The sequence below is a fragment of the Passer domesticus genome, chromosome Z, assembly GCF_036417665.1.
Source record: "Passer domesticus isolate bPasDom1 chromosome Z, bPasDom1.hap1, whole genome shotgun sequence".
NCBI lineage: Eukaryota > Metazoa > Chordata > Aves > Passeriformes > Passeridae > Passer > Passer domesticus.
Window position 1 is genome coordinate 48395091 of NC_087512.1, and position 26971 is coordinate 48422061.

Below are 26971 nucleotides of genomic sequence, written 5' to 3' on the forward strand. Positions count from 1 at the left end.
TGGGGAATAGGTCTAAATCCAAAACTCCCTGAAATCAGCTGGAAGATCTGTCTTGTACCACAGGAAAGGCTAGGTCCAAAATGGGTTTCAGTCCCTTTGGCAGTGAAGACCTGTCCCCTAACTGATGCTTCTGTATTTACTATGAATAAATTGTATCTGTCTATAAAAAGATGGTGTGGAAACACAGAGAACAAACAGTAATTTCTTAAATTAACAGAACTTTAAGGATGTGCCATAGAGGTGTTGTCAGATCACTAAGATAGCAGAGGTATTTTGTTTGGCAGTTATTTCAGCACCTAGAATTTGGAGCAACGTTATGGGATAACTGCATAAAATGCATGACCTAGTATTTTGAACTAACACTTTTGTTTTAAGAAGACTATCCCTGAATTTAAAAATAAAAGAGACATATCTACTTTTCTCTTCTAACCTTACACTGTCCAGGGCTAAAGCCCTGCCCATGGAAGTAGGAATTTAACATTTTATTCATTTTAAGTGACATCCCCTAGGCCCCAGCACTCACTTTACTCCCTGATCAAGGGCAAATTCTGCCTCCTGGAGAGCCTTCCACAGCTGCTGCTGGTCTTGCTCCATGTCTTTCAGGAGTCTCTTCTGGTGATCCAGGACTTGCTCTCTTTTCCTCAGCTCCTCCATTGCATTAGGGAGGCTCTGCCAGCAGACAGAGAGCCGAGTTACTCTTTAGCCAAAATAAACTTCACTTTATGCCACTGGCCACTGACCAATGTGAAAGACAAACTGATTGTGAAGTAGATTTGGACCACTGCATACTAAAGTTTTATGAATTTCCTAGCAAAAACATTACTGACTTGGAATCCCCCTAGCTTTTAGTATATTTGCTATGTATAAATGTGCTTTAGAAAACAAAATTATTGCAGGCAAAAAACCCAAAACAAAGAGCCATTGAAGACTTTTTCTTAAATTGTTAAAAATAAAACATAGATAGCTTAAAAAAATTAAAAAGGAGTCTTTGAAGTGTTTTCTCAGTAGCCTAAAATTCCAGCAGACTGAGTAGTGTGTGTGTATTTACTCCTGTTATTTTATTTACACAAGGACTGTACTATTTGGCTTATTTAATGAAAGGTAAAGCTCTGGTGAGTGCTCCAGAAAAATAATCTTACCATCAGAGATAAATTGGACGCTTGGCTTTTATCTACATCAGTAAATGAGAGTGATTCCAGTCTGCTACTCAGCTCCTGAAGCCGTTGCTGGTGCTCTTCTAGAAGCAACCTTGCCTCGTGCTCACGCTGCAAAGCATTCTCTAACTCCTTGCGTATATTGTCTTCGTTGATTCTCTGGAAAGAGAAACAAGTTGTGCCTGATTCTGAACTGTATTCAGTGGTTTCCCTACCACTGAGTGAGTTCCACTTGCAAACCTACCAAATTCTAAAATAAACACAGGCTTAGGATTAGTATTGATGTTTTTTTTGACGTGAAGAACAATAAGGCGGCAGAGCAGCTAATTGCTGTGTTTTTCATAAAGAATATTCATGTAAAGTCTTAGCATTCATTATTCTATTCTAATTAGCACCATAGGATGCAAAACTTCAATGTTTAGAAGGAAAAATATGCAGATCAATGTTCAAAAATTTTAGTGGATAACTTATTAACCCTTGTAAACACCTTTTGGACTGTTCTTCTCATCCAAAACCTGTTCTAGAAAGAAGAAATAATTCTTCAAGGAAAGTTGTCATCTGCATTTCAACTACAATCTAAAATGTGATAATTTTCATCTAACTGTCCAAAAACACTAAGGCAATAAAACCTGTTAAGAACAAAACTGATGATGATTAGATATTTTTGAGTAAAAAAAATTAAAATCAATTTTACTAGCTATGAACAAGAAGGACAATGGGTGAGGCATCACCTAGCATTCTCTGCTTGGAAGTGTTTGGATTGGGTCACCCTGAGAGGTTCTACCAACTCAGCTTCAGGTTAGGGACCCTACAGTGTCTCAGTAAGTCAATCAGAAACAGCAAAATACTCAGGGGAATTTTGGGCATTTGGTGCTCCTGAGAATGTAGATAAAAGCTCTTTTCCCCCTGCCATAAAGTCACTTCTTCAGGGAAACAGACCCACTAAAATTTGTATTGTATTTATTATAACATTCATCAACATCTCTACGGAGTTTAAACTGCTATATTTATTTAATTTAATATATTTATCTATCTATTTACTGCTATATTTATTTAATTTCTCATGAATGCTCTTATTGAATACCCTCATTCCTGTTGACTTTATTCTGTTGAAGTGAAAACTTCTAGGATACATAAATCACATCAACATTTACAACAAATGGGAAAACCTGGATTGCTGAAGACCAGACTCTAATTTATACAGGATATCTCCTTCTACAAATCAAAAGGAAACTCCAGTGGAAAAGGGATATTTCTAAATACATCTGTCTTCTAGTTTAGTGACATTTACAAGGCAAGGTTTCTGGAAAATTCTGTTGAAAGTAAATCGATTTTATGCTTGTTTTCCAAAGGAACACAAATAAAAAAAATGTGTAAAAAGGAGAATCTTTTTTAAGCAGGAGAGTCTCCAAATCAAATGTACTTACATGTTGAAGTTAATTTAGTTGCTTTTGCAGACTCTGGGCTTTTTCAGCATCTTTTTGTACCTCATTGAAAGTCCATCTGCATTCTGAAAGCTGCAGGTGCAGTGTGTGGGACTCTACCTCTTACACATTAAGCCTTCATGAAAATTCAAATATTTCTTGCTGCAAGATTGCTATGTTTCTCTGTTAGCAAACAAAAACAAGTTGATGGGCTATAAAATCTGTTATTTTAGCAATAAAATAAATAATATTTAAGACTCAAGAAAATGAAGACAAAACATAATTTTTTCCTCCATCTCTAAAATACATACTCAAAAGCAAAAGTTTGAACCTGTCACCTACCAAGTGTTAGTGCAAATTCTGTTTTCACCTAAAGTTTACTATAAAAGTTTATTAGAGAAAGAGTTTATCCTTTCATTTTGGTTAAAGAGAAGAAGATTATCTTTACTGAAAGAAAGGATGGTAAACATGAGAAAGTAGAAAACAAAAATAAAAAGCAACCCAAACACTTACATCAAGCCAAAAGCAAATTTGTTCTTATCACCTAATACAGATCTGATAGAACTTGGGTACACTAAACCTCCTCCAAAAACTTTCTGTCAACAAAAGAAAAGACCTATTCACATCCTAATGTGTGACAAATCAACTTCTGAGTGTCTATATAGTGCTACTTCATTGTCATTGACTCATCACCAGCCTGAAGCAAAACAAATCAAGGGAGTTTCACTGTTGCTATAAACCTTCTGTTTCCATGAAGGAGAACTGTAAATCTGCTTACTGTGCTGGGCAGTCTGTCATACAATCCAGCTTCCAGGGCCTGGGCATTTACTCTGTTGAGCCCACGAGCCAGCCTCTGTATCAGGGAGTCCCTCTCCAGGTAAGCTCTGCACCCGTGAATGCTCCCTTGAGCTGTCTCCATCAGTATGCTCAGGTTGCCCATCAGTTTTGCAAAGCAGCTCCTGGCTGTACTGATAAGTGAGTGTTTAGAAAGCCAGGAGCCTGGATCTTTAAGAAAGAACAACAAAAAGGAATCATCAAGCAGGTTATTAGTTCCCATTTCTTGTATAATATCATGTTCTTTTTCACTTACAGAGGATGGAACCTGTCAATATTCTGAAACACAGAATACTGAATCTGAAACACTGTTCATACATTGCTTTTTAATTTTCAATTTATTGAAAGCAGCATGATCAAAGAAGAAAGTGCCTGAAACTGAATCTAAACACATTTAATTCAATGGCAACTTTTATACCAGTTTAGTGTTTAGCTTCTGGAAAATGCATCACCTTGTCTTTCTCCTGCCATTTCCCTTTATTCACATAAATTGTCCCTCTTCTAAATATCATTTGTTCTGTGACAAAAAATGTGGGGACTCTAAAACTAGAGGTTAATAAAGAACCAGGGATGGCAGCAATGCAGATGAACCAAGGGAGCCTGTATCAGCTCTCACTGTAAATAAACTCCAGAGACACTTTCCAGCCTTCTGCTTCTATGGCTCTATATACTGAAAGGATAAAATATCCTATCAGCTGTTAAAGAAAATTAATCTTTAATTAATTAATTCCAACAGTACAGAGATGTGATCATTCAGAGAATGTTAAATAGAGTTATTATTTTACCCTGCAATAAAATCACTCCTTCAGGGAAACAGCCCCACTAAAATTTGTATTGACTAGCTCAGGACATAACCTCTAATCAAAGGTGTCTAACATAAATATTCAGAAATGTCTCTTCAGAGCTATGATCCAGAATAGTTTAGATAAAATCATAAAAATATGATATGACCACCCTGACTTATTTATTTTTAAAATAGATTTCTGCTACAACAATATACAGTTATAACTACCTTGAATGATGAGAGCACCCTCCAGTTCAGAGATGGAAGTGACTATTGCAGTACAGAGGTTAGAGCTAGTCAGCCACCCGACTGCTTCATCACAGTCAACTCTTCCCTCTCCAAAACCTGTGAAATAGAATTGCAGCTAGCAGGATAAGTAAATCATTAAGATATGGCACACTGCTGCCTCCAGCTCTTTCAGAAATTAACCGAAAATAAGCATATAAACAAGAACATGGGATAATTTAGACTGTTTTAAGCATGCTTCCAGAATGACTAAAAAAAAATTAGATAAATCTTCTAATTGGGAAAACATTTTTAATACCACTTGTCCTTGTAGAGGGAAGTATAAACTGGTCTGGCAACAGAAAGGGGCAAGTAGATATCATCTCCAAAGAAAATTTTGAAATCCTATGCTAATATTTTACCTGAATCAAAAAGCCATTTTTGTGGGTTTTTAGGAAATAAATATTAAAAATTATTTTAAAAAGAAAAGGAAATACCTTAAAAAAAATCTTTTAGGAACATTGTAAGGTATTTACCACAGACAAGATGCTTGTAGCACCTAGTTCTGAAATCCATAACACAAATATCAAAAATATCAGATAGTGTTGAGTTCATGTGCATAATTGCAATTTTACCTGAAATGTTTAACATAAGACTAGGCATTTCCTCTTAGAGTGAAATACATACATCAAGCAATATAAGAAACATAAATCCATAAATAACATTTTTCAAAATGTCTTTAAATATGTGTTTGTGCCCCAGCAATAACAATAATATTGGTCTTTGTTATTCCCTAAGCATGTAATTTGATGTCACTCTTTAATAACATTTCACTTACGCGGCAGATGATGCCTGCCTCTGGATTCTCCCACACAAACTTGAATTCCATTGCTTCCTCTGGAGCCATCTGTCCAGACGGAAAAGGTACAAGAATATCTGGCCAGAGCCCTCAGCCTGTTAGCAGCCAGAACTGCAATCACAGCCCTTCGGAACACGTAAACCAGGCTCTTGGCTCTTCTCTGCCTCAGCCTGCCTTCATCTTGGTTGCTTTCCACCATAGTAGGGAGACCACAAAGGAGCCTGATGATCTTCTGGTTCAATAATTGGTGCTGGTTCACCTGCTCCTGGAGAATGTCTCTTTGGCAAGACATAGCGCTCAGTCGGCCGTAGAGGGGACACAGGGCCCCTGACAGCAGCGCACAGGCTGCCAGCGGGATGAGCATGCCTTGAAAGCATCTAATAATGTATTTTTCATGGAATTGTTTTCCTGGGCCAGTTGCTCGCAGATTTGTTCAAGGCCATACAGTTTCCCCCTGTTTTTGTGGGCCGTTTCTTCACATTCCTGCAACAGAAACAGACCAAACAAACATGGAAGAAATATTAACTGCATGGTTTTTACCTAGACAAGAACTAAAAGAAAATTGAGCTTTGCCATTCAAATGAGCAAAAATTGTTAGTAGTGATGGTGATGGAAGTATCTCTTCTAGTAACAATTACAGAATCAGATGTATGAAACCAAAACAATGGTAGGAGGAAAATTTACATGGTCATCAACTGCAAATGGACTCCTGATTTCTGACAACAATCCCCCAACACCGTGACAACTCACAGAAGGTCCAACACCACTTGTCTGCCCACAATACAATTTTATGAGTTGACTTAACAATAGTCATAACATCCTCCAATTTCAGAGAGAACACTGCTCGAGCAAGCAGAAAGCCAGTGAAAGTGAGAGGTAAAACATAAGGAAATCTGGAACATGAAACTAGACAGATTAAATTTTTCAGCAGCATGCAAAGACTTCCAGTCCTGAGATTGCATCAAAGACAGCATTATTCTGTGAATAAGTTGCAGTAACTCACAAATAACAAGGGACATTTATTTCCTTTATTCACAATGCTTTTACTTGAAACAGGTTGATGATAAAGACAGTAAATGGTAGCTGTGGAATAACACGGAACATTTAGGATTGCAAATAACTCATCTAACAAGGAGTGATGGTTTCACACTTTTAAGCCATTTCTCACTGTAGTATCAGAAAAACAGAATCACTTAACACTCTTGAAATCTACCATTGTTCTTAGGGCTAGTACATATGTAACTAAATTTATCCCCAGGTGATGCCACATTATTCTATACAATCTCTGCAAATGATGGTGCTGAAAAAGTAACTGCTGCCCTCAGTAATTCTTAAAAAAGGCAAGTTTGATGTTACAGCTTTAACATTCTCAGAAAAAAAACCTATCATCTGTAGATGAAATCAGGTCCTCAACTGGGCCGAAGACCAAATTCTCTTCAACAAATGCTTCATCAAAGTAATTTATTTCTTATTTTAAGTGATGTTAATATTAGCACAGTGATGGGTTGGTTTGTTGTTTGGTTTGGAGGTTTTTTTCACTTTAAATGTATTCCTGATGACCTTAAACTGCTAAGAGGCTTAAACTATTGAAATAATCCATTACATAAAAAAAAAAAAGAAAAAAAAAATAGAAGTTCACCTCACCATACCTGTGCTCTTGCATGAACTTCTGCAAGGACATTTGAGTACTGCTGTTCAAGATATTGCTTTTCTTTCTGCCACCAATGTTCCTGTGCTTTTAACTGTTCAGACCTTTTTTCAAAAGCATACTTCTGGCTCTGCTGAAGTTCATTCATAGCGTCAGCCTGGTGCTTGCAAGTGTACTCTAGATGAGATATCTCTGTGACAAGCATTTAAGAAGAAATTATTATTTACCTTTTGACATTAAGAACAGACTATTCCAGCATAAAATCTAAACTGTTTTTTTTTCAATATTTTTATTAAAACTAAGTAAAATCCTTTCATAGCAGATTAATTACTTGGTTCTCAAAACAAAACTGAAATATATTTTGAAACAAAGTATTTTATTTGGTTTCAGTTTTGCCATCTTTATACCACCTTGTCATCCCAGTTGCAGGAAACCTAAGCCAGACACGTCATACATTTTTTTAAATGATTGTATTAAATTTTAGTAAATTAGTAATCCAAGTATATACTTTAGAAGTTTGTGATGATTGCAAATAATTAAAAAAAAACTTTAATTTTTTGTTTGTGGTTTTTTGGTTTTTTTTTCTTTTGTTGAAAAGCCAAGACATTCCAGATTATTATTAAGTTTTAAAACAATTTCAGGGAATTCTAGCATAAAGAATGTTTTCCTTACAAGTAGCTGATAAGTTTATGATGTGTTTTCAACAAACACGAAGAGATCCACTCTTGTGATTTAACACTGCGCCTCCCATGCGAGCTAAATGGGGGAATGAACCAAGCCAACAATGAACCAAGCCAACAAATGCACACACCTGAGCTGCGTTCCTAGAAAATATCAGCAAGATACTTCCAGATAGATCACAGGAACTAAATTTTTGTACAACACAGTCTAAAATCCCAGAAGAGCTGCTAAGTACATGAGAAGAGCCCTAGGGACATCACAATCAATCTCAATAGCAGTGCTTAATTAAAAAAGCAAGCAAAACTAAGACACAAGCTCTTCAAACACAGCCAAAAATGTTCACCTCCTTCCCTTTCCTCACCTACTTCAAGAGAGAAATAAACCAGAACACAAAGTGAAAACCCTAAAGAGTGGCATAGCTTAGTGTCCAGAACCAGCAGAGTTATTTTAAAAGGGGCTTTTTTTCTTCCTAAAACCACAAGGTTTTCTGAGGAGAAAGGCCATGTAAGCTCACTTGCGTTAATACCACTCAGAAACGTACAGTTCCTCCTTCACACAAATACTGACATGTTTTATAATAGGTATTTATATTGTGTTTCTGAGTAAAAATGTCATAATCCAAAGTTATAATTAAACAAAAAAACCCACACTGGCATTCTTTCAAATAGTACATCTGAATCATAAACAAATAACTAAAAGGTGGTATTCCTGGAGAAAGCCTATGGATTACGGTCAAATAAAGACTTGATTTATGATTGTAAGTAAGTACATTCTGTGAATTTCTTCATCAGTAAGTCAAATTTATTATCTTTTAAGTAGGTCCCTGTTGCCAGTATCAGATATTCCTTTCAAAATGTCCTGCACTGAAGGTGGAGCTGAGACACTTGATGCACGCTCCAGTCCCATCTAAAGGCCCATGGCAACAGCATCAAACTGAGCAGTGGACAAGCCATAACTAATGGTGCTCATTTGTTAGCGTCCAAATCCTTTTGGGGGAATGGATATTACTCCTTTCTAACGAGACTGCAGTGTGAATAAATGTCACTGAGCTCAGCAGAGGCAGCTGGTGCCTGGGGACACTCACCCTCTTGTTAGCCTTGTGGAAGTTCAAGATCAGGGCTTCAACATTCTCATGCAAGAGTGCACAAAACTCTGTCCAAGGTAACTCTTCCAGGGGGGCATTTGTCTGTTTGGCAAGCACGTGGGCATTTGCCATGCTCTGGTACAAGTTCAGGAGGATGGACCTGTCCACCTGGAACAGAAAGAAAAATTAATTGGGGTAGCTGGGCAATGTTAAAAGCAATGCATCAACCTCCTGCTTTTTCATTTTGGGAAGCAAAATCAAAGCCGTCTCAATGGAGTAAACAGGATCACATACAGGCATTCCTGCTTCCCAAAGAAATACAAACATCTTTGGGAAAAATGCAAAGCCATCCAAGGCAAGAAATACCTGATCTCATAAGGAAACCACTAATACAATCTTCCAAAAATGACTATTTTTATCACCTGCTCAGGACTGTCTTGTGGTTTGAAATCCTTTGAGTAAAATGATTAAAACAACCAGCTCTATGAATATGACAGTGAGACAATCCTTTTTTTTTTTTAAACTTTCAGTAACATAACATTACTTTTGAGTCCACCATTAAACACTGTTTCCATTACCAGAAATCTTGATTGTGAATGGAATCTTGTCCTGAATTCTTGTCATGGATAACATATATTTTACTAAGGAGTACAAATAAAAAGGAAAACTCCAACCACAGTAACAGCTAGAAAGCACTTTAGGTTTCTATAGTAGAATATTTTCAGCTTGTAATTCTGTTTTGTAGTTATAAATAGCAATCATTAATGCCTATAGTTAGGGAAGACAGTTGCTTTTCTCTCTATGTATTCATTCTGTGCCTGATGAAATGACTTTTTCAGGATAACTAGGCCAGCACATGTCTTTTAATACATTAGTGCTTGCATGGAAGAAGCTGCTGTCCTCCCAGAAAGGAAAAAGAAGATCCTGATTTTATTTGTCTTCAGTTCATGAATCACAGATCTGCCTGGGCAGTGGACAACACTAAGTCAAAGTGTGGAATAACTCCATCAACTGAACAAGACACCCACAAATCTGAAGACTCTCTTATGCAGTTCTCTGCTCCTGTCAACAGGGAACAAACCTCATGTAGCTTCCATGCTCACAGCTCTGAGAGAGAAAGAGAAGTTTCCAACCCAACACCAAAAATATTTCATATTGCTAGGAACAGAAACAGAGCAAATGTTACCATATAATGAGAGATCTTCTAAACATACAAAAAACTTTCCTTTGTCCCTGCTGCCTTGCAAAAAGATGGCAAAATTGTTATTCAGGGTGTAGCTGGGTAAAGACAGTAGAAAGGCCCAAAGTGGTCACATAAGGGGAGAAAGTCTTCAGAAAATAATCCAGTGAAATACATCCAGTGTGCCAAATCCACAGCAAAACAAGCAAAAAGCAAAACAACAACAACAAAAAATCCCCTCTGCTTTTCTATCTGAAAGCTTGAAACATTTTCAAGCCATTTTTACTGTCAAATACTTGCACTAAAACTAAAAGAGTGTATGAAATAGAAATAAACATTTCTACAATGGTAGCTAATGAAGCTTGACAAAAAAGTTGGGTAGAAAGACAGAACATTCCTCACATGAAATGATAATCCGTATCTACAAAATGCCTTAATTAGGAATGCCAGTACCTCCTACCCATACTTAAAAACCATTTTCAAATTATCTTCTCCAAGGTGTTGGTTACATTTATTCATGTATCAAATTTTTTAAAAGGTAGCATAATTACAAAAAGGGTAAGAGAATGGCAGAGTTCTTCCACAGCTCAGCACAACAAATGCAGCAAATCCTCAGCACAGTAAATATTTTGACAGTAGGTTTTAAAAAACTAAACAATGTCTATTTAGTATTTACTATTGAGGCTTTTTTCCTATTCTGTTTACTATTGAGGCTTTTTTTTCCTTACTATTGAGCCTTCCTGCAGGCTGAAGCTGGCTGGAGGATTCACAAATATCTCAGAGGATTCTTCAGCTTTGTTCCTTTCTTCAACCTGGTCTTTCCATTGCACACTTGAGGATGAACGCTGTCTTCGTGAACTGGAAAGTTTCCACAGTAAGATACTTGAACCAAAATTACTTCTGTCAAATGCACTGTGTTCTTTTAAAGGATAATCAATGGATATGGCAAATACCACTTTAGCACATCACACAGCTTCTGAAGCTGCTTGCCTTTCATAATTGAATGAAGAAATTTATATTCCTTCTAAGAAAGATTTTTCAAGTGGTTATCTTTTCAGATAACAAGCCTCGTGTCATGCAATTCATAAGATTATTTGGATATGGCCTCAAAGTTACATATAACAAACAGAATTCTTCATATTTTAATTAACACAACAGTTGTCTTTAGAGAGACCATGGTCACTTCTTGCATCATCAACCTGATTTCTAGTACAGTTCTTGCTCCTAAGGTTTTCACATGCCTGACTCTACTCTGTCATGACTTTTAAAGCAGACTAGCCAGAATTTTAATCTGTTCTTGCACTGTGTCAGTCAGGAAAACAGATAGATCAAGAACCTGGCATGACTAAACAGGCAGCTGATGAGGAAACTGTAAGACCAAACAACAGCATAAAGGAGACAGAAGCAGGGACAGGAATTCAAGGAAGAATTCAAAAAGATTGCCTGAGTATTTAGGTGCAGGAAAGCCAAAATCTTACTTAAAATTGATGCTTGCAAAAGATGATAAAGACTTTTCCAGCTCAAGTTTTAAGTCTCTTACTAAAAACACCTTCCTAAATATGAGTCTTGAATGAGTTGCTCAAGCCACAAACTTCCTTTCTTGTAGGAAAACTCATTTTTTTTCCTTCTCCACTGCTCCTTGCGTGACTAAGTCAACATAAACCCCTGTGTATACAGACCCATGTAGTTCTAGGCTGAAAGAGAGGTCACCCAAGCTCTGTTACCACAGACACAGCAGACTGTGCTGGGCAGGAAACTCCCAAGAGGTTTCCTCTGCTCTCACACGTTTCAATATCTTTTAACCATTTAAAGCTTTCTACAGCCATTCAAAAGTTGAAAACAAAAGCTATCCACTATAAATGATACACAATTTCTTGACAGGAGTCTTAGAGGTTCACCTGACTCACCGAACTGGAAAACAATGTTTTCATAATAATCTAAGTGTATGTAGAAGATATATTCTAGACCTGCTGGATATGTTTTCCTACACTCATCCCAACCACTACTGGAGGCTGGACCTTACCATAACTACAATTTTCAAAATTTTTGGTTTGGCAAATAATCTGTAGAAGGCCAGTTTTTATCTGTACCCATTGACAACACCTTTGGTTAGTGATAAGGGCCTGTTATTAATGGACTGCCAGGTTCTGAACCTTTACTTTGGTTTGGCACATCACACTAGATTTTCTGCTGACTGAAAATTGCAGGGAATGTAAACTACGAGTTGTACTCAAGCTGTCTACTGCCATTTTGCAATGGCTTTAAAAGGAAACTTACCCTTTTTTTCCTCTCTCCTGTGCATTTTCTGACTCTCTGGAATTATTCCATGCTCCCCCTGAAAAACCTCGCGTCCCAAGTTGGTTTTCCCTCAAAATGGTTTCAAGTTCCTGAATTCTCAACTACCAAATGGCAAGAAAGCAGTTAATGGAAGTTAGGAAAGACTACCTTGGTCTTTAATGCTGTTCACTGTTCTGTTCTGCTTTTTACAGGTGAATATATTCTATTAATTCTATATGGAATTAGAAAGCATTGAACACATGTAAAATGTATTAATACATAGAGTTCCAAACAGAGAGAAATAGATATGCTGACCAAAAGCACATTTTGTTGTCTTTTCATGGTGTTCGGATTTTCCTGTTTTAAATTATTTATACTACTGAAGTTTTCCAGGGGCATTCTCTTCATTAAGTAGACTCATAAAAGGGTAGGATTAACAGTAAAAGCTACACTTGCACTCAGAACAAAGCTCATGTGGAGCTTGTTCATGTTCATAAACAAGGAAGAAAACCTTCCTAGTTCTTCACCCATAAAAGATAAATCTCTAACTTCTAGGAATGTTACCCTCCCAGTTCCTTTGTATGTTGTAAAAGTAGAGAAGTAATTAAAAAACTGAATCATCACTACTTATTTAATCATCACCTCAGAAATCTATGTGCCTGTACTTAGAGAATGTCCTAAGAAAATAACTGACTGAAGAAGTCAGTGCTTCTTTGTGTTCCTCAGAAAACAAGAAAAAAATCATGACATTCCCTTTTGTTTTCTCATTTAGTTTTTCAAAAATCCACTATGAAGGCTTTGTTAGTCAGTACATGAGCACTGAGAAGTCATCTTACAAATTTTTCACTTTTTAAAAAAAATTAACCCTAATTACTTTAATGGATCAAACCCTGTGTGGCACAGTTTAATAATATAAGAATTTAATATTCAAGTACACATATAAGATTTTTTTGCATATTCAAACTTTTCTGGTAACAGCAGATGTAATAGCTGAAATGTACTCTGAATAATTACATTTGGAGCTGCAGTCTCAGGATGCATTAATATCTCACACCTAGAGAAGCTGGGTGTATGAGCTATTCCCCCGAAATTACCTAAGTGCCCATTCCAATGGTATAGGACAGAAGAAATCAGCAGTTTAACTATTGTGAAACATTTCCTTTCCCCTCACTGTTTCAATGCTACTTTGCATTCTCAAACACAAGAATGTGACATTTTATTTTAATATTGATTCTATTAACTTGATAGTTCCCTGAAAAAAAAGAGATATTTTTCTATTACCTTTTACAGTCTTGACAGTAATTGCAAAAAATCTACTCAGTGTTTTCACTGGAGCAAGGAAGTCTTAACATTTTTGGAAGATTGCACTCAGAACCTTTGCAAGTTCATCTCCTGTTTTACTGCAAACAGCTACCAAATATTTAATTAAAAGCTTACCTGCATGATTTCTGTAGTGTATTTACAGTCTATATGTGCTAGTCTTGCTGCTGCAGCATTGTCCTCCAATTCCTTTATTTTCACTGCAGCTGCCTAAAAGTACAGTTTGGAAATATTTAAGTCCAGAAAGATGAGAACATCATACAAAGACAACTTTATTTGTTCGGTTTATTAGGTCTCCAAAAACCAACCTCTGGTACCTGAACTTCTTGCATTTTGAAACAGTGAAAACTCATATCAATAAATAAATAAAAGGAAACAATTATATATCTAGAATATCAAAGTAACATTTTCTCTTTAGTTAAAGAAATTGACATAGGATTATGTCCTTGCTCATTTTTATACTCACAGGTACCTATCTCCACATAAAGGCCTGGACATGGTATTTCAGTTGAAAAAATGCTTTTAGCAAAAGCAGTAACTACAGAGCTGCTATAGTAGAAATTCACATGCAATTTTAACTGCACTCTTTCCTATCAAAAACATCTTCTCACTTTGACTGATGACTGATTTGAAAAGAACAATACACCCCAAAATGACTCCTGCCTTCAAGTGATGCAAGAAAGATCAAGGAAAGGTCTTTAATATTAAAAGTCATTTAAGACACTTAAGATTACACAGATACAAGGGAAGTCATTAATTTTGGACAGGTAAAGCGAAGTAGCAAGTATGTGAGACTGAATCCTGACTCTAAGCACTTCAGTTAGGGAAACATTAACTGAAAAATAAATAAATAAATCAAAGATTTTAACATACGAGTTGTTGGCAATACATTTAAATTCTGTATAAGCTCACACATTCACAAAAGGAAAATAATTGAGAAATAGAGATCTCTGGAAGGCCTATTAAAAAGAAGTCACAGCACAGAGCTTACCAAACCTCCTCCACGACAGCATCAGCCAAAAGGCTTAAGCTCTGCCTCCTCCCACAAGATGTATCTGCTTAACATGCTTAAATAAAATAAATAAAAAAATTCACAAATCCTGCACAAATACTCCTCTATACCTCTTAGTATTGCTAAGAGTACTTTCCCAGTGACATAAACCTCTTCCCATCTGCAGTTCAAACACCAGTCTCAGGTCAGGCTCGCAGCATCCACCTGTGAATCCACCTTTCCTGAGAACTGATGCTCCACGTTTTGTTAATCAAACACAAGGCACTCATAGCCTAACTCAGAGGTTTCACCCCTCAGAAATGAAACTGCTCAGGTGTGCCAGTGCTTGCTGCCACTCCCAGCAGCAGGCAGAAAGCTTTACCTTCAGGTCTTGGATGAGCCTCTCCTGCTGTTTGGCCTTGAAATCCAGACGGCTGGCCTGGACCTTCAGCATCTTGCTGCAGCCATGCTGCTCTGCCTCCACATTCTTAAGCATCCTCTCTGTCCTTTGCAGGGCAACATTAGTTTTCTAAAGATAAATAGGTACATGAATAAATAAATATATCAAGAGGTACTTTTTCTGAGATAAATTATTGCAGTGGAGAGTTCAACAGAGGAATGGAGACTGCATCAGAAGATGGTATCAGAAATTTTAAAATCTAAAATGCCAGCACATATCAACAGAAGTGCTTACCCAGCAGCAGAAATGCTTTTGATTCACCACCAAGAAATCTGTGTTGGCCCAAAAATTATTGTGAACATGACTTTCTGTGGTAACACTAAATTCAGAGCCAGATCTCCACATGAAATCTTTCCCTAGAAAGAGTACAGCCCTTCCAATCTCATCTGTCTCCCACCTCAGTGGCAATGATAGAAACAGAGTGCATTTGGTAAAGTTATGCATGGGGACAAAAGTTCATTCTTGTTATGATTTTAATTGCTGAAACTTCAAATCAAATGTTTTTAGAAACAGTTACGCCCACAGACGACATATTTTTAATTTCTGCTATTCTGAAAAGGATTTTCTTCTATCTAGAAACTGAATTACTTAAAAACAACCCTACGAAATATGAAGTCCTCAGTAGAATAAAATAATCTGGTCCCCACTTCAGTTCCTGCATACAGAAATTGAACTAAGCTGCAGGCTGGGGGCATTACTGACATATACTGGGCACTGCAGCTCTATGAAGTCACTGCTACAGAATCCTCATAGTTCATAGGAATTTGGATTAAATTTAAGCTAGTCCTCTAGCTTTGCATGTCCAGCAAGACAGGTTTCTTCCCTTCAGAATGCTAAATAAATAAATAAATAAATAAATAAATGAACCAAAGCTATATTTTTCTACATTTTCTAACATTTCTGCTCTATACCTGGAAAGATACAGAAATATTTATTTCTTCAGGTTTATCTTCCAGATATTAACAAAAGTGAACTGGGAAATGTAAAGTAAGTAACAGATAGTTTGCTGTCAAATACTACAAAAAGTTTAAAAACATTTTATACTGGAAATGTAATTAACATTGGCAAACTAAAATTGTCATGGGTATATCAAGCTCGTTAAACAAGTCAGCATGACCTGCAGGATTTCAGAGTTTTGAAGAATTTCTGAGCTTTTCGGAGGGGGTGTAACTGTTCAATACTACCCCTGTAGCCAGCTGCAAATATTTGCTCATGGAAAACACAGTTGTTTTTTTCATCTTCTTCTTCTTTGTTTTTCTTTTTCCTTTTTTTTTTTTTCCCCCTTAACCCATGTGTAAATGACACACTCTCCCAAGTATTCGAAGGAGAAAACCGTGAAGGGATATGATCTCCTGCCTAACCCCGAGGTGATGCCATTGCCCTCCCTATCCAATCCGACCCCTCCTGTCCCAGGCCAGGATATGCCCAACAGAGCTCATCACGAACCTGTCACAAAGCAGAGAGGGTGACTTTCCCTGCGTGTTCCAGAGACACATTTCAATACTCCATTACTCCACTCCCATGCCTACCTCAGCCTTTTCACAGCCAAGTTCAGAATTACGGTTTGTGAAGTGCAGTTTTTCCAGCCAGAATTTGCCAACATGCAGAGAATCCCACTTCTCTGCACGTATTAAGACCACATTTAAATCTCCTTAGCTTTCATTTTATAACTCAGAATAACTGAAGGAGATTTAAACCAGGCTTGTTAATGCACAACACAGAAGACTGCAATGCATTAAAGCCATAATTTCCAAACCCAGACATTTCTGATGTTTATCTGACAAGTTTAAATGAATTCAGCTTTCCATGCAGTCAAGTCCAGATGTAAGATTTTTTTATTTCCCGGAATTTTATAACTGTACATAACATAAGAGTAGGGTGATGGGCAGGGGAATGGCTACAAAAGCAAAGTGGAAAAATTTAACATTTTAACTACCGAAGGCAGGTTAGGGTTTGGCACCTCGCAGTGAATCACATTTTGGCACCTAGCAGTGAATTACATTCACAATCTTTCAGAGAGTTTTGAAAGTTCTGAAAGACTTCTGAGTTCAGAGACGTCAAGATTCTGAAACCCTACAGCTCAGACCTGTTTAACAAGCTCGATGTATTCATGGCAATCTTAGTCAACTCATGTTAATTACATTTCCTACAATTTTGTAGCTTTAATACATTGACCAACAAAGCCCCTACAGCCACTGGCAGAGAACACTGCCAGGGAACTGACAGAGAACACAATGTCCTGAGCCATACACTGCTCCTTTTTATCCTTTTTCAAGGACAAACATCACTTGACAGAGCATAACATACTTTTTCAACACTGATATTTTGCTGCAGCATTAAACTCTCTGAAGGTAGCTTCTACAAAACACTGTACACAACAGAAGGCAATACCCTTCCAGAGCCTCCTCAAACTAACTCAGCCCCTTACTGTTAGCCAGAACTCAGAGCTTACCCTGCTGCACCTGGCAACGTAAAAAGAAAACTCTGTCTAAAAGTAGGCTTCTTCACAGCCTATATCCTGCCCTATCTTTACAAGAATCAGCTTTGAATGAAAACTGGCTTGTGTTTCTGCTTGTTTTGAGAAGGACCTTAGGTCCTGTCCACAAGCTCCTCTGTTTGTCACTAGCACTGTGTACTGATAACTTGGCTTACGTGCTCACCATGACAAACAGCCAGGTTCCATCAAAGCCCCAAACCAGCAGTACACACTAAGTGTAACTCCATAAAGCTGTAATCTTCAGAACTATTCTGCAGCATTTAACTGTCTGGGGGAGATTTTTTCCCCTTTGAACCACGAAAACTCCAACCCACACACACTTTGCACCCGAAAAACTTTCATCAGTTCCAGCAGCTCATGGAACTTTCCATCATACCTGACAAGCCATTTCTTCTCCAGCTTTTTCTTTCAAAAGGAATTCCAGTTCAGATAGGTGTACTTTGTGGATGGTATCCCTCTCCACAGCAAATCTTTGTTGCTCCTCTTCCCACCGCCGCTGAGCACTTTGAACCATTTTCTCAGTCTCAGCTGCTTTCTGCTGATGTTTGTCACTGAGCAATGATGTTTACAAAAACAAAAAAACAAAACAAAACAAAACAAAAACAAAAACAAAAAAAATATAAAGACAAATAGACAAATAGCACTGCAAACAAGCATGTTCAGAAAAAAAAAGTATGATGAACATAAGTTCCTCTGTGTATTGCAATATCCTGTGAAACACTGGAACAGTAACACTTCCAGTTTCACTACAGAGAAACAATCACATTTCGTGCTCCTGTAGCATCTTTCATGCAAGGACATAGAAATGCTTTGGAGATTTCTACAAATTAAAGCTCTTCTCCCTTTGGAAAGGAATAAAAATTCAACTCTTTCAAGTGAGGCCTCTATAGCATGGGGAGCTTAATTACATTTTTCTGCAACACTTGGTTAGCTTATTCCCAAATTTCTATGAGATACTTCAGTCTGTATCAATTAATTTTAAGCTCAGTTTAAGTAACAGTAAAATCAGACACCTGTCACATGAAAGTGACTCTAGGAAAACCTAAGGCAGGTTGGGCTAATGAGCAAAGGCTTGGCTTTTCTGGGGAAATTTACTGCTGCTCAAGAGATTTAAATCTTCACACCAGCATCTGCCTCAATATAGGGAAATACTGGATCTACTTCTCTGTAAAAGCTTAAATGCCAAGGAAGAGTTCTTTTCCTAAAAGCAGTTTTACTAAGAACTTTGCTTCATTTCACAAACTCAGTCAAAAATATTTTGTATTAGCTTTTGTGGTTACTGAGTACAACTAGCTATGTTGGCATTTATGTGATCACCACTTTCTAACAGATTTTTACTTCAAATTCATCCCATTCTTCTGAAGTTTCTTCCTAGCCGGAGAAGGGTGAAAAAAACAGAAGAGACATGTTGGGAGAACACAGAGAATTAGCAGACACAATGATGGGGAAGACCTGTCAAATGTCAGGAAGTCAAGTCTCAAGAAGAACAGCAGAACAAGAGTTTGGAGAAAATACTAAAGACAGGCCAGAAGTGAGGTGCTCTGTCCAAGAAGTTGAGATTGTATCAAAAACACCACATGAGGTGAGCAAGGCTCCAAGAGACCAGGAAGAAGAAGCAGTAAGCTAAAAACTGAAAAAGAAATGAGAAGCAACATTACAACTACTTGGCTTCTTTGGTATTTTTCACAATAAAAACAACACCAGGGAAAAAAAAAAAAACAACCCAAAACCAAAAAACCAAAGAAGAAAACAAAACAAAAACCCACAACCAAACAAAAAACAGTTTGAGAAATTTAAACCAATCAAGAGTTTTGTAATTTGTGTGTTTTCCAAATGAATGGAAGTTCAGATTTCTTATTATCTTTAAAAAAAACTGGCAGTATAGGTGTACGTTCAAGTTTCAGAGTCTCCTTCCACCCTTGTAAGGTTACAAACTCCAGGGGTGCTCCAGTCTTTTCAGTGAACACCAAAGGTTCACAAATACATCTCCTGTACTAAATTTAAACACTATTATACTTACTGAGGTAACAAAAAAAAGCATCTCCCCAGATTTTAAATGTGAAAAATATCTCTCTGTTTGAGAAGAATTAAGAAAATTTGAGTTTCTGATGCAAAACTAGTAGGGGGAAAAATGTGTTGGTAAAACCCTTCCTTTCCACACACTACTGTGATGACACATGTTATTTGTATAAAACCAAAACCAAAGATGACATGAAGAGGCCAGCTATGAGCAACAAAAAGCTAGAAATATCTGAAAAGGTGAAAGAAAAAAGCAGAACAATGAGAACTCCTGGGGGGAGAGAAAAAATTTTTGGAAAAAAGTAAAAACAAATGAACAGGTTTCAATTATTTTTTTTTTTCCCTGAAATGGAAAGGAAGAATTACTGGCACAGTGATAAGCAGGAAGTGGAGAGGGACACCTTAATTACAATTCTGTACACACTGAGGGAAGGAATAACAGAAGGTAAGGAGCAAGGTTATTGATAGGCTTAGCAGATTATATTTAATTCATATGAGGCAGCAAGGGTTTTGTAAACTCTTATGAGCTTACAGAAGCAGATGAATAAGACGTGGGAAAATAAGAGACCTTCAAAAAAGGCTGTAACTCTAAAGCCTTTTGCAATCTCTTCTTGTTTTAATGACTTGGGACTGATGTAGCCTCTGGTCTATGATTTCTCTTTTTTTTTTGAAAGTTACCTTGAAGTTCCAAAACCTTGCTTTTTATATCACACAGCTCATTCTCTGTAGAATACATCTGTATTTGAGCCTCTTGTCTAGCAAATGACATTGCACTCTCCAGATGTCTACGAAGATCTCCTCTCTGAATTTCCAACCTTAATTTTATTATTTCTTTTTCATAGCGAGATATCTAGAAAATAAATATTTCAGAAATTGCATTCACAGCTGCCATCTTATCCCCTCTGAATTTGAAATACAGTCTTGAAACTGCACATTTTAAATAGGTTTTGGGTTTTTTTATGCAAACAGATCCTGTTCCTAAATCATTTTCATGTACCTTCAACATACCTCTCTGTTTTTCCAAACATACTCTGCCTTAAGAAAATAAAAGCTACAATTTACTAATTAAATTACATTGATTTCTATGGCATTCAGAGTTAAAGAAATCTGTTTATTTCAGCTCTCCTATGAAATATCTGCCAACAGAAAATCATAATGCAAAACCACATTAAAATTTACTCAGAGGATAAACTAACTATGAAATTAACTATTCTGCTTAACTGAATCGGGGGGGGGGGGGGTCCCGTGAGGGAGAATAAAAAACCCCAAAATCATACCACACACAAACTATATCACACCACAAGCATTAGCAAATTAAGGATGCTATGGAAATTAAAAATGTCTATTAGAGCATTAAAACAGAGAAGATAATATTAAGTACTGGCAAAAAAAGCATTAGACATCTTTTGAAATAGTACAAAGCTCTCAGAAGATTCACTCAAAAACAAAACCACACAAAGTCCCTGAAACATTTCAAACCATGCACAGTTTGCAGTCTAACAAAATTCAGAGAATGTTTTCTACTTCCATTTTCATATATTAGTAGTTCATCAACCCTTGGTTTTGAGGTAAAATATGTTTTTTACCAACTACAGCTTTTAATAAGACACCGTTTTTATTAAGACACCAGTTTTAGCAGGACTTTAAGAATCTTCAATAAAGCACATGAGCGGGTGAAATAGCTCTTGAGTTCTACATCACAGAAGGTATTTTGTAGCTCCAAACTTAAATTCTCAGTTTTCACTTCACAAGTCCACTGGTTACAGTCAGCATTGACCATTGCAGAACAGCAGCTTTTCACTAGCTTCAATTCCACAGCTGGCAGAAAATGCAGTGTAGTTTTGCAACAGAGAGAAATGTTCTTTCATTTACTACCTAGCAGTGTCATTTTGCTAAACTTCTGCAGCTGAGGGAGCAGACTGCATTCTGATTTTCTAACCGAAGTCCATATTTGTGGAATTTTGCTGTTCCCATACAACTGGCAGTTTTGTACAGACTAAAGAGAGACAAACAGTTTGTGCCAAAGATCAAACCCTTATCAAATTATAAAATACAGGGGTCGTGGTAAGACTTCAAGCCAATCTCTGCCACCTCAATTTGTGTGAAAAACCCTCCTGTGCCTCCTGGGCAGTGCTCCTACATGCTGGCAGAAACTGTCTCTGCCTCCTGACCACTCTATGACAGCTTGCATGTGTGACATCATATCTGGTTCTTCCTCAGCCTGGATTGTATCATTTCAGCCATCTTGGAAATAAATAAGCCAAAAGAGCAGGAATTAAACTGCTAGACTTAAAAATCCAGAACTGAACCTCACCGTTTATCTTCTCTGGAATTGACGTTGTCTGAACTCATTGCATCCTATATGCAGTTTTTTAAGTCTATAAACTGTGGAGAATTAAGAACACAGTTAACCATATATATTTTTACTTGATAAGCTTCAAAGATTCTCTTCTATATCATAAAACCATCATGGCCTCTAGCAGAGGCATGCTTTACTTGTCAACCTACTAAAATATTGATTTTTTTTAACCACTCATGCTACCAACATGAACAATTACCACGACTGCTGTTTGACATCAGCTTTAGACAATAGAATTGTATTGCTAGTCCTCCAAGCCTGACTATTGTAGAGAAATAAATATATATATAAATAGAGTAGAATATCCATTGTCAGAGTTTTCAGAACACCAGTAAGAAAATGTTATGTTTGTGCAGATTGAGCTACATTCTAAGAAGATTACAAACTCTGCTTCTCTTCAAAACAATTCTACACAATTCCCTGGGAGATACATGAAAATACTATGATTTTTTAAGTAGATCAAATATCCAAGGTTGCCTGCCTAATAGAACACTTACTGTGTTAAAGGCTGCTAAGTCTTTCACAAATTGCACAGAATATTTGCATTAAAATGTAGCCCTGAGAACTAAGAAAATAGTTTTTCATAACATCCTTCTTTTTATTATTTTATTATATTGCAACTTACACAAAAATATCATAATAAACAGGAAAAAACATTGTTGTTTCATAACAGAATCACAATGTTTTCTGTCACTTCCACATCATTCTAAAGTTTTAAAACTTCTTTAAATTACTCTGAAGTCACATCTAGGAGAAGATAAAACTAAATCTGAAGACTGTCACTTGAGAATGCTGAAGATTTTGAATATGAAATATTCCTCTGTTAAAATATGTATCAATAGCTTACTAGCACACAAAGGGATAAATTCAAAAAGCATGCTATTTCACTTAGGGAAAAAAAAAATCCATTGCCACAGAGCAGCTTGTGGGAACTCCATAATTAACAAAACAAAACAGCAGAGGAAGTTTTTTAACTTAAAAAAGTTTAAGTTAAAAAAGTAGAAGTTCTTTAACTTCCAGTGCCACAGAGCAGCTTGGGGCAACTCCATAGTTAACAATACAAAACAGCAGAGGAAGGTTTTGCTTGGGAATTATGTTTGATGTGTCACTGAAAAGCTGTGTCAGTTTCTTCTTGCAAACTTCTGAATATATGCTGGATACTTCAGAATAGGCCGCTGATTTAGGTGTGAGGAATAAATGCTCCTCAGTGAGGGTGGTGAGACCCTGGCACAGGGTGCCCAGAGCAGCAATGGCTGCGCCATCCCTGGGGGTGTCCAAGACCAGGCTGCATCCAAGATCGGGTCTGCTGACCCGGGGCTGGCCGGGGTTCACTGGGAGGCACCCAGAGAGACAGAGACACTTAACAAACAACTGACAATTCAGAAATGGATACAGAGCTTATTTACAGAATGAAAAACAAGGGAATTTTCCAATGGAGTTGTGGTTTCTAGAGTTTTTATTCTGACTCCCACTCACAGCTAGCACTGGAGAAAGCCACATCCCTGGAAGTGTCAGTGTCTTCTGCCTGCCATGAATTGTTTGGCTGCAACCATCAGAGGCATCAGGCTGGAGACAAGCTCGGCTGATGTTAGCAACAGGAGTTGCCCCAAGGAGAAAAAAAATGAATGAACTTGTATCTCCCAAACCTATCTCCCCACAGGCTCCAGCAGGATTCCTTTGGTTCTCAGAAATACACTGAAATAGGGCCGAGAAGACCATCTGGATCTATGTGTTCACACCCAAGACCTTGTTGATGCTGTTTGGGTTTTGCCATTTTTCTTTTCTATGGTTTCTGTATTCTTTGCACACATATATGTAGCTCTGTAGAGCCTACTCTACTAGTGACTAGTTCTCCCAGTACTTTTCCATGGCCTTTCCCTAAACAGAAAAACAAACTTCCAGAGCTCCAAGCTCCGGGGGGTAGAAGGCCCCAGTGCTACCTTGGTTCTTCCTGGGACAGACCCCTCCAGGCAGCTGGTGGAGTCACCATCCCTGCAAGTGTTTAAGACAAGACTGGATGTGGTACTAGGTGCCGTAGTTTAGTTGAGGTGTTAGGGCATGGGTTGGACTCCATGATCTTGAAGGTCTCTTCCAACCCAGTGATTCTGTGATTCTGTGACTGAGGGAGCTTTCCCCACAGCCCTGGAAAGGGCTCCGGGCGTCCTTGGCCAAGGACGGGGATCAGTGCTCAGGGAAAAGCAGCAAAGGGCTCAAGGCAAAGGCGAGAGGGCAGAGCTGCCACAGCGTGGCCCAGAAAGAGCCTCATCTGCTCCTCCCCAAGCCGCGCCATCCGCGCTGCCGTTTGCGGCGCCGGCGGCTCCTCTCGCTGCGGGGCTCCAGCGCGTCCCGGGGGCCGGGCCCGTCCTCTTCGGGAAGCGCCGGAGCCTCGGAGGCGAGCGGCGGCTGCTGCGGCCGGGCGGCGAGAGCTGCGGCCGCGGCCCCGGGCACGGCGAGCTGCCGCTATGGCCGGCTCCTGCCGCGGCTCCTACCCGGCGGGCACAGACACGGCCGAGGGCTGCCCGGGAGCTCCCTGCCGCTCCGCAGCGGGCCCGGCCGGGCTGCTGCTCTCCGCGGCCTCTGCCCGCCGCTGCCGGCCCCGCCGCGCTCCCGCTGCCCCTGCCGCAGCCGGGCCCACACGGGAGGCGGCACATTCCGGCCGGCTCGCAAAAGCCCTGCCCGCAAACCCCCCGCCACGGCCTCGGCTCAGGCACAGGCTGCCGGCGTCCTCGCAGCTGCGAGCCGGGCCTGGCCGGCTGCCGGCCTCGGGCAGAGCTCCCGCCTGTGTCTCCATGGCCGCGGCTGCTTGGCACAGCGGGCTGAGCACAGCCAGCGCCAGGAGCAGCTCTTCACGGGCCCGGGCTCCGGGCACTCCGAGCTGCAGGCAGCACAGAAAATGGCTTTGTTTCACCTCTTCTTTCAGCGCTCCTAAGAATGTAGCCTGCAGCAGGCTGAGAACACCAGAGCATGGAGCCCTTTCCAGGCAGGGCTGTGTCTGCTGAAGGGGCAGAGGGAGCCCAGCAGGGATCAGACACAAACCAGCAGGGCACTGAAGAGCCCCTGTGGTGGCAGTGAGCGTGAGCAGCTCCGGGCTCTGGGCGTGGCTGCTGGCATTTTCTATTGAGCCATCTCCAAGGTCTTCTCTTGTGCTCTGTATTTCTAAGTGTCTTCTCTCTTGCCTCTTGGTTTTGCTTGTCTCCTGCACCCTCATTTCTCCAAATTTTCCCACCTTATCAGCAGCAGCCCCCATCCACAACTGGCTATAAAATATGAGCCAAGCAGCTGGAAACAGCAATGTGTGGAATCCAGTGGCTCAGGAATTCTTATGTCAGGGCCCTGTCTGTGCCTTATGCTTGTCAGCACCTCCTTCTCTGTGCAAAAACCAGTGATAAGTGGAGGGTTTTTTGTCTAAGAGCTCCTGAGAAACAAATGTTGTGCTGGGATTCTCATGAGTGCATCCATTAAGTTCATTGCTGGGAAATAGAAAGTAAGGCCAGGGTAGCACATCAGCTGGGAGCTGGTCACTCCCTGCAAAGGGCTCGTGTATGATGTGGGAACACCACGTTCCAGGATGGGCAAGAAGGGTCAATGCGCTCAAGGTGCTGCAGCTGAGGTTTGGGTTCATCTGGAACACAGTCAGGGGTGGTGAGCACTGGAAGATCCAGCTGCAGTCCCCAGCCATGTCCCTTCCAGTGATGGCTTGAGGGTGTCTCAGCCTGGATCCAGAGCGCCCTGGGGGGCTCCTGGGGCTGGCTTTGCACTCAGGGTGAGGATGGCCAGGAGCCACTGAGGCCAGCAGTGGGGACCAAGGCTGGGGCTCGTGGCCTGGCAGGTGTGGCTCTGGGGGCTGGGACATGCCAGGGCAGGGGTCACAGTGGGAGCTGTGAGCAGGGGCACGGCCAGCTTGGCAGCTCAGTGACGTGGTTCTGCTGGCTGTGACATCACAGAGGACAGGTCATGCTGACATCTTTGTCCAGGGGCAGCGCTGGGCAGTTGGATTCTGGCAGGCAGTGAGTGCACATGCAGGGGAAATGCTGGGCTGGATGGGGGCTGGGAAAGATGCCCTGAGGATTTAAAGCCAGAGTGAGAGCTGGGACCCCCAGGACAGGGCACTGTCCTCAGGGCTGAGGGAAGTGGGGCTTGGGGCTCTCAATGTGGCAGGTGCCCAGAGAGGCTCTGGTGACATTCCAGGTGTCACCAGCCCCCCTGGTCCCTCCCAGCCAGACATGCTGAGCCCCCTTTCTCCCACCAGGCCATGTCTCCAACACTGGCCTTCATCCTGGCCCTGTTATTCACCCCCAGTGGGTTGAAAGCAGACATGAAAATTGATAAGGATGCGGTCAGGCAGATGCGGGAGCACGAGGAATTTCTGCATCAGGAGATGACTCGGCTCCTGCAGGAGGCGGATGACAACAATTCCATAATGGAAAGCCTGCTCCTTTCTGTACGCCAGCTGCTGTGGCTGCCTTGGCTGATCATAGCTGGGCAGAAGGGGAATCCAGCAATTGAAAAAAATGAAGCTAAATGCATGCAGGGGCGCCAGGAGTATCTGCTGCAGGAAATGACTCAGCTCCTGCAGGAGATTGATGGCAACAATTCCATCATGGAAAGCTTTTTCCTTTCTCTATGGCATCTGCTGTGGCTGCCTCTGCTCTCTCTGGCCTTTTGGCTTGTCACAAGATGGAAATGTGGCTCTGCCAGACACAGCACGCAGGAGGAATCCAGCAGCAAGATGAAGATTGTCAGGGTGAAGTTCAGCAGCAAGGAGAAGGTGAGTGAGCATGAGAAGGACAAGGGTGCAGACAGGGGTGGCAGCATTTTGGCTGTGCCCAGCCCATCACCAATGGGCACATCTGGGATAAGGCTGGAGCGGGCTGTGAGCAACCTGATCTCATTGGAATGTCCCTGCTCATTGTTGTGGGGTCACCCTGGACAGTTCTTAAAGGTGACTCCCAAGCCCAGCTGTTCTGTGATTCTGTCATTCTGCAGCAGGGCCTGCCCAGCACGAAGGTGCTGCAGGAGCTGGTGGACGAGCTCCTCGGTGTCTGCCGAGTGCTCTCCCGGAGGAGCTTCATGCCGGAGCTGCACCCAGCTGCCGGGATGGACGCCAGCCCTGCAGCCTGCAGCGTCCAGGAGAGCAGCAGCACCTACCGCACGCTGGTCATCCTGCGGCCACCC

The 26971-nt window shown here is 40.0% G+C and overlaps 1 protein-coding gene across 3 annotated transcripts; it reads right to left on the reverse strand.

Annotated features, from left to right (window-relative positions):
- Positions 1 to 523: 523 nt before the first annotated feature.
- On the reverse strand, positions 524 to 24049 carry LOC135290489 (coiled-coil domain-containing protein 171-like). Of its 3 annotated transcripts, XM_064404419.1 has the most exons (16): positions 23273 to 24049; positions 21752 to 21822; positions 20116 to 20287; positions 17795 to 17969; positions 14844 to 14990; positions 13588 to 13680; positions 12151 to 12272; positions 10602 to 10731; positions 8694 to 8861; positions 6930 to 7120; positions 5260 to 5763; positions 4425 to 4541; positions 3357 to 3583; positions 2582 to 2761; positions 1140 to 1313; positions 524 to 669 (listed from the first exon to the last, which is right to left on the reverse strand). In XM_064404419.1, exons 4-10 carry the CDS (start codon positions 17930 to 17932, stop codon positions 7106 to 7108), a joined length of 813 nt encoding a protein of 270 aa, XP_064260489.1. In that variant the 5' UTR covers positions 17933 to 17969; positions 20116 to 20287; positions 21752 to 21822; positions 23273 to 24049; the 3' UTR covers positions 524 to 669; positions 1140 to 1313; positions 2582 to 2761; positions 3357 to 3583; positions 4425 to 4541; positions 5260 to 5763; positions 6930 to 7105. The 3 variants fall into 3 exon arrangements, with proteins under 3 accessions (XP_064260489.1, XP_064260490.1, XP_064260491.1); XM_064404420.1 differs by lacking the exon at positions 23273 to 24049 and having other exon boundaries at positions 21752 to 23263; XM_064404421.1 differs by lacking the exons at positions 10602 to 10731; positions 12151 to 12272 and having other exon boundaries at positions 23273 to 24045.
- Positions 24050 to 26971: the final 2922 nt, after the last annotated feature.

Coding starts and splice junctions, on each gene's coding strand:
- LOC135290489 (XM_064404419.1), bottom strand. CDS start 17,932: ATGGTTCAAAGTGCTCAGCGGCGGTGGGAAGAGGAGCAACAAAGATTT. Junction 13,681..14,843: donor GGCTCATCCAAGACCTGAAG/GTAAAGCTTTCT, acceptor CTGTACTTTTAG/GCAGCTGCAGTGAAAATAAA. Junction 12,273..13,587: donor ACACTACAGAAATCATGCAG/GTAAGCTTTTAA, acceptor GCCATTTGGTAG/TTGAGAATTCAGGAACTTGA.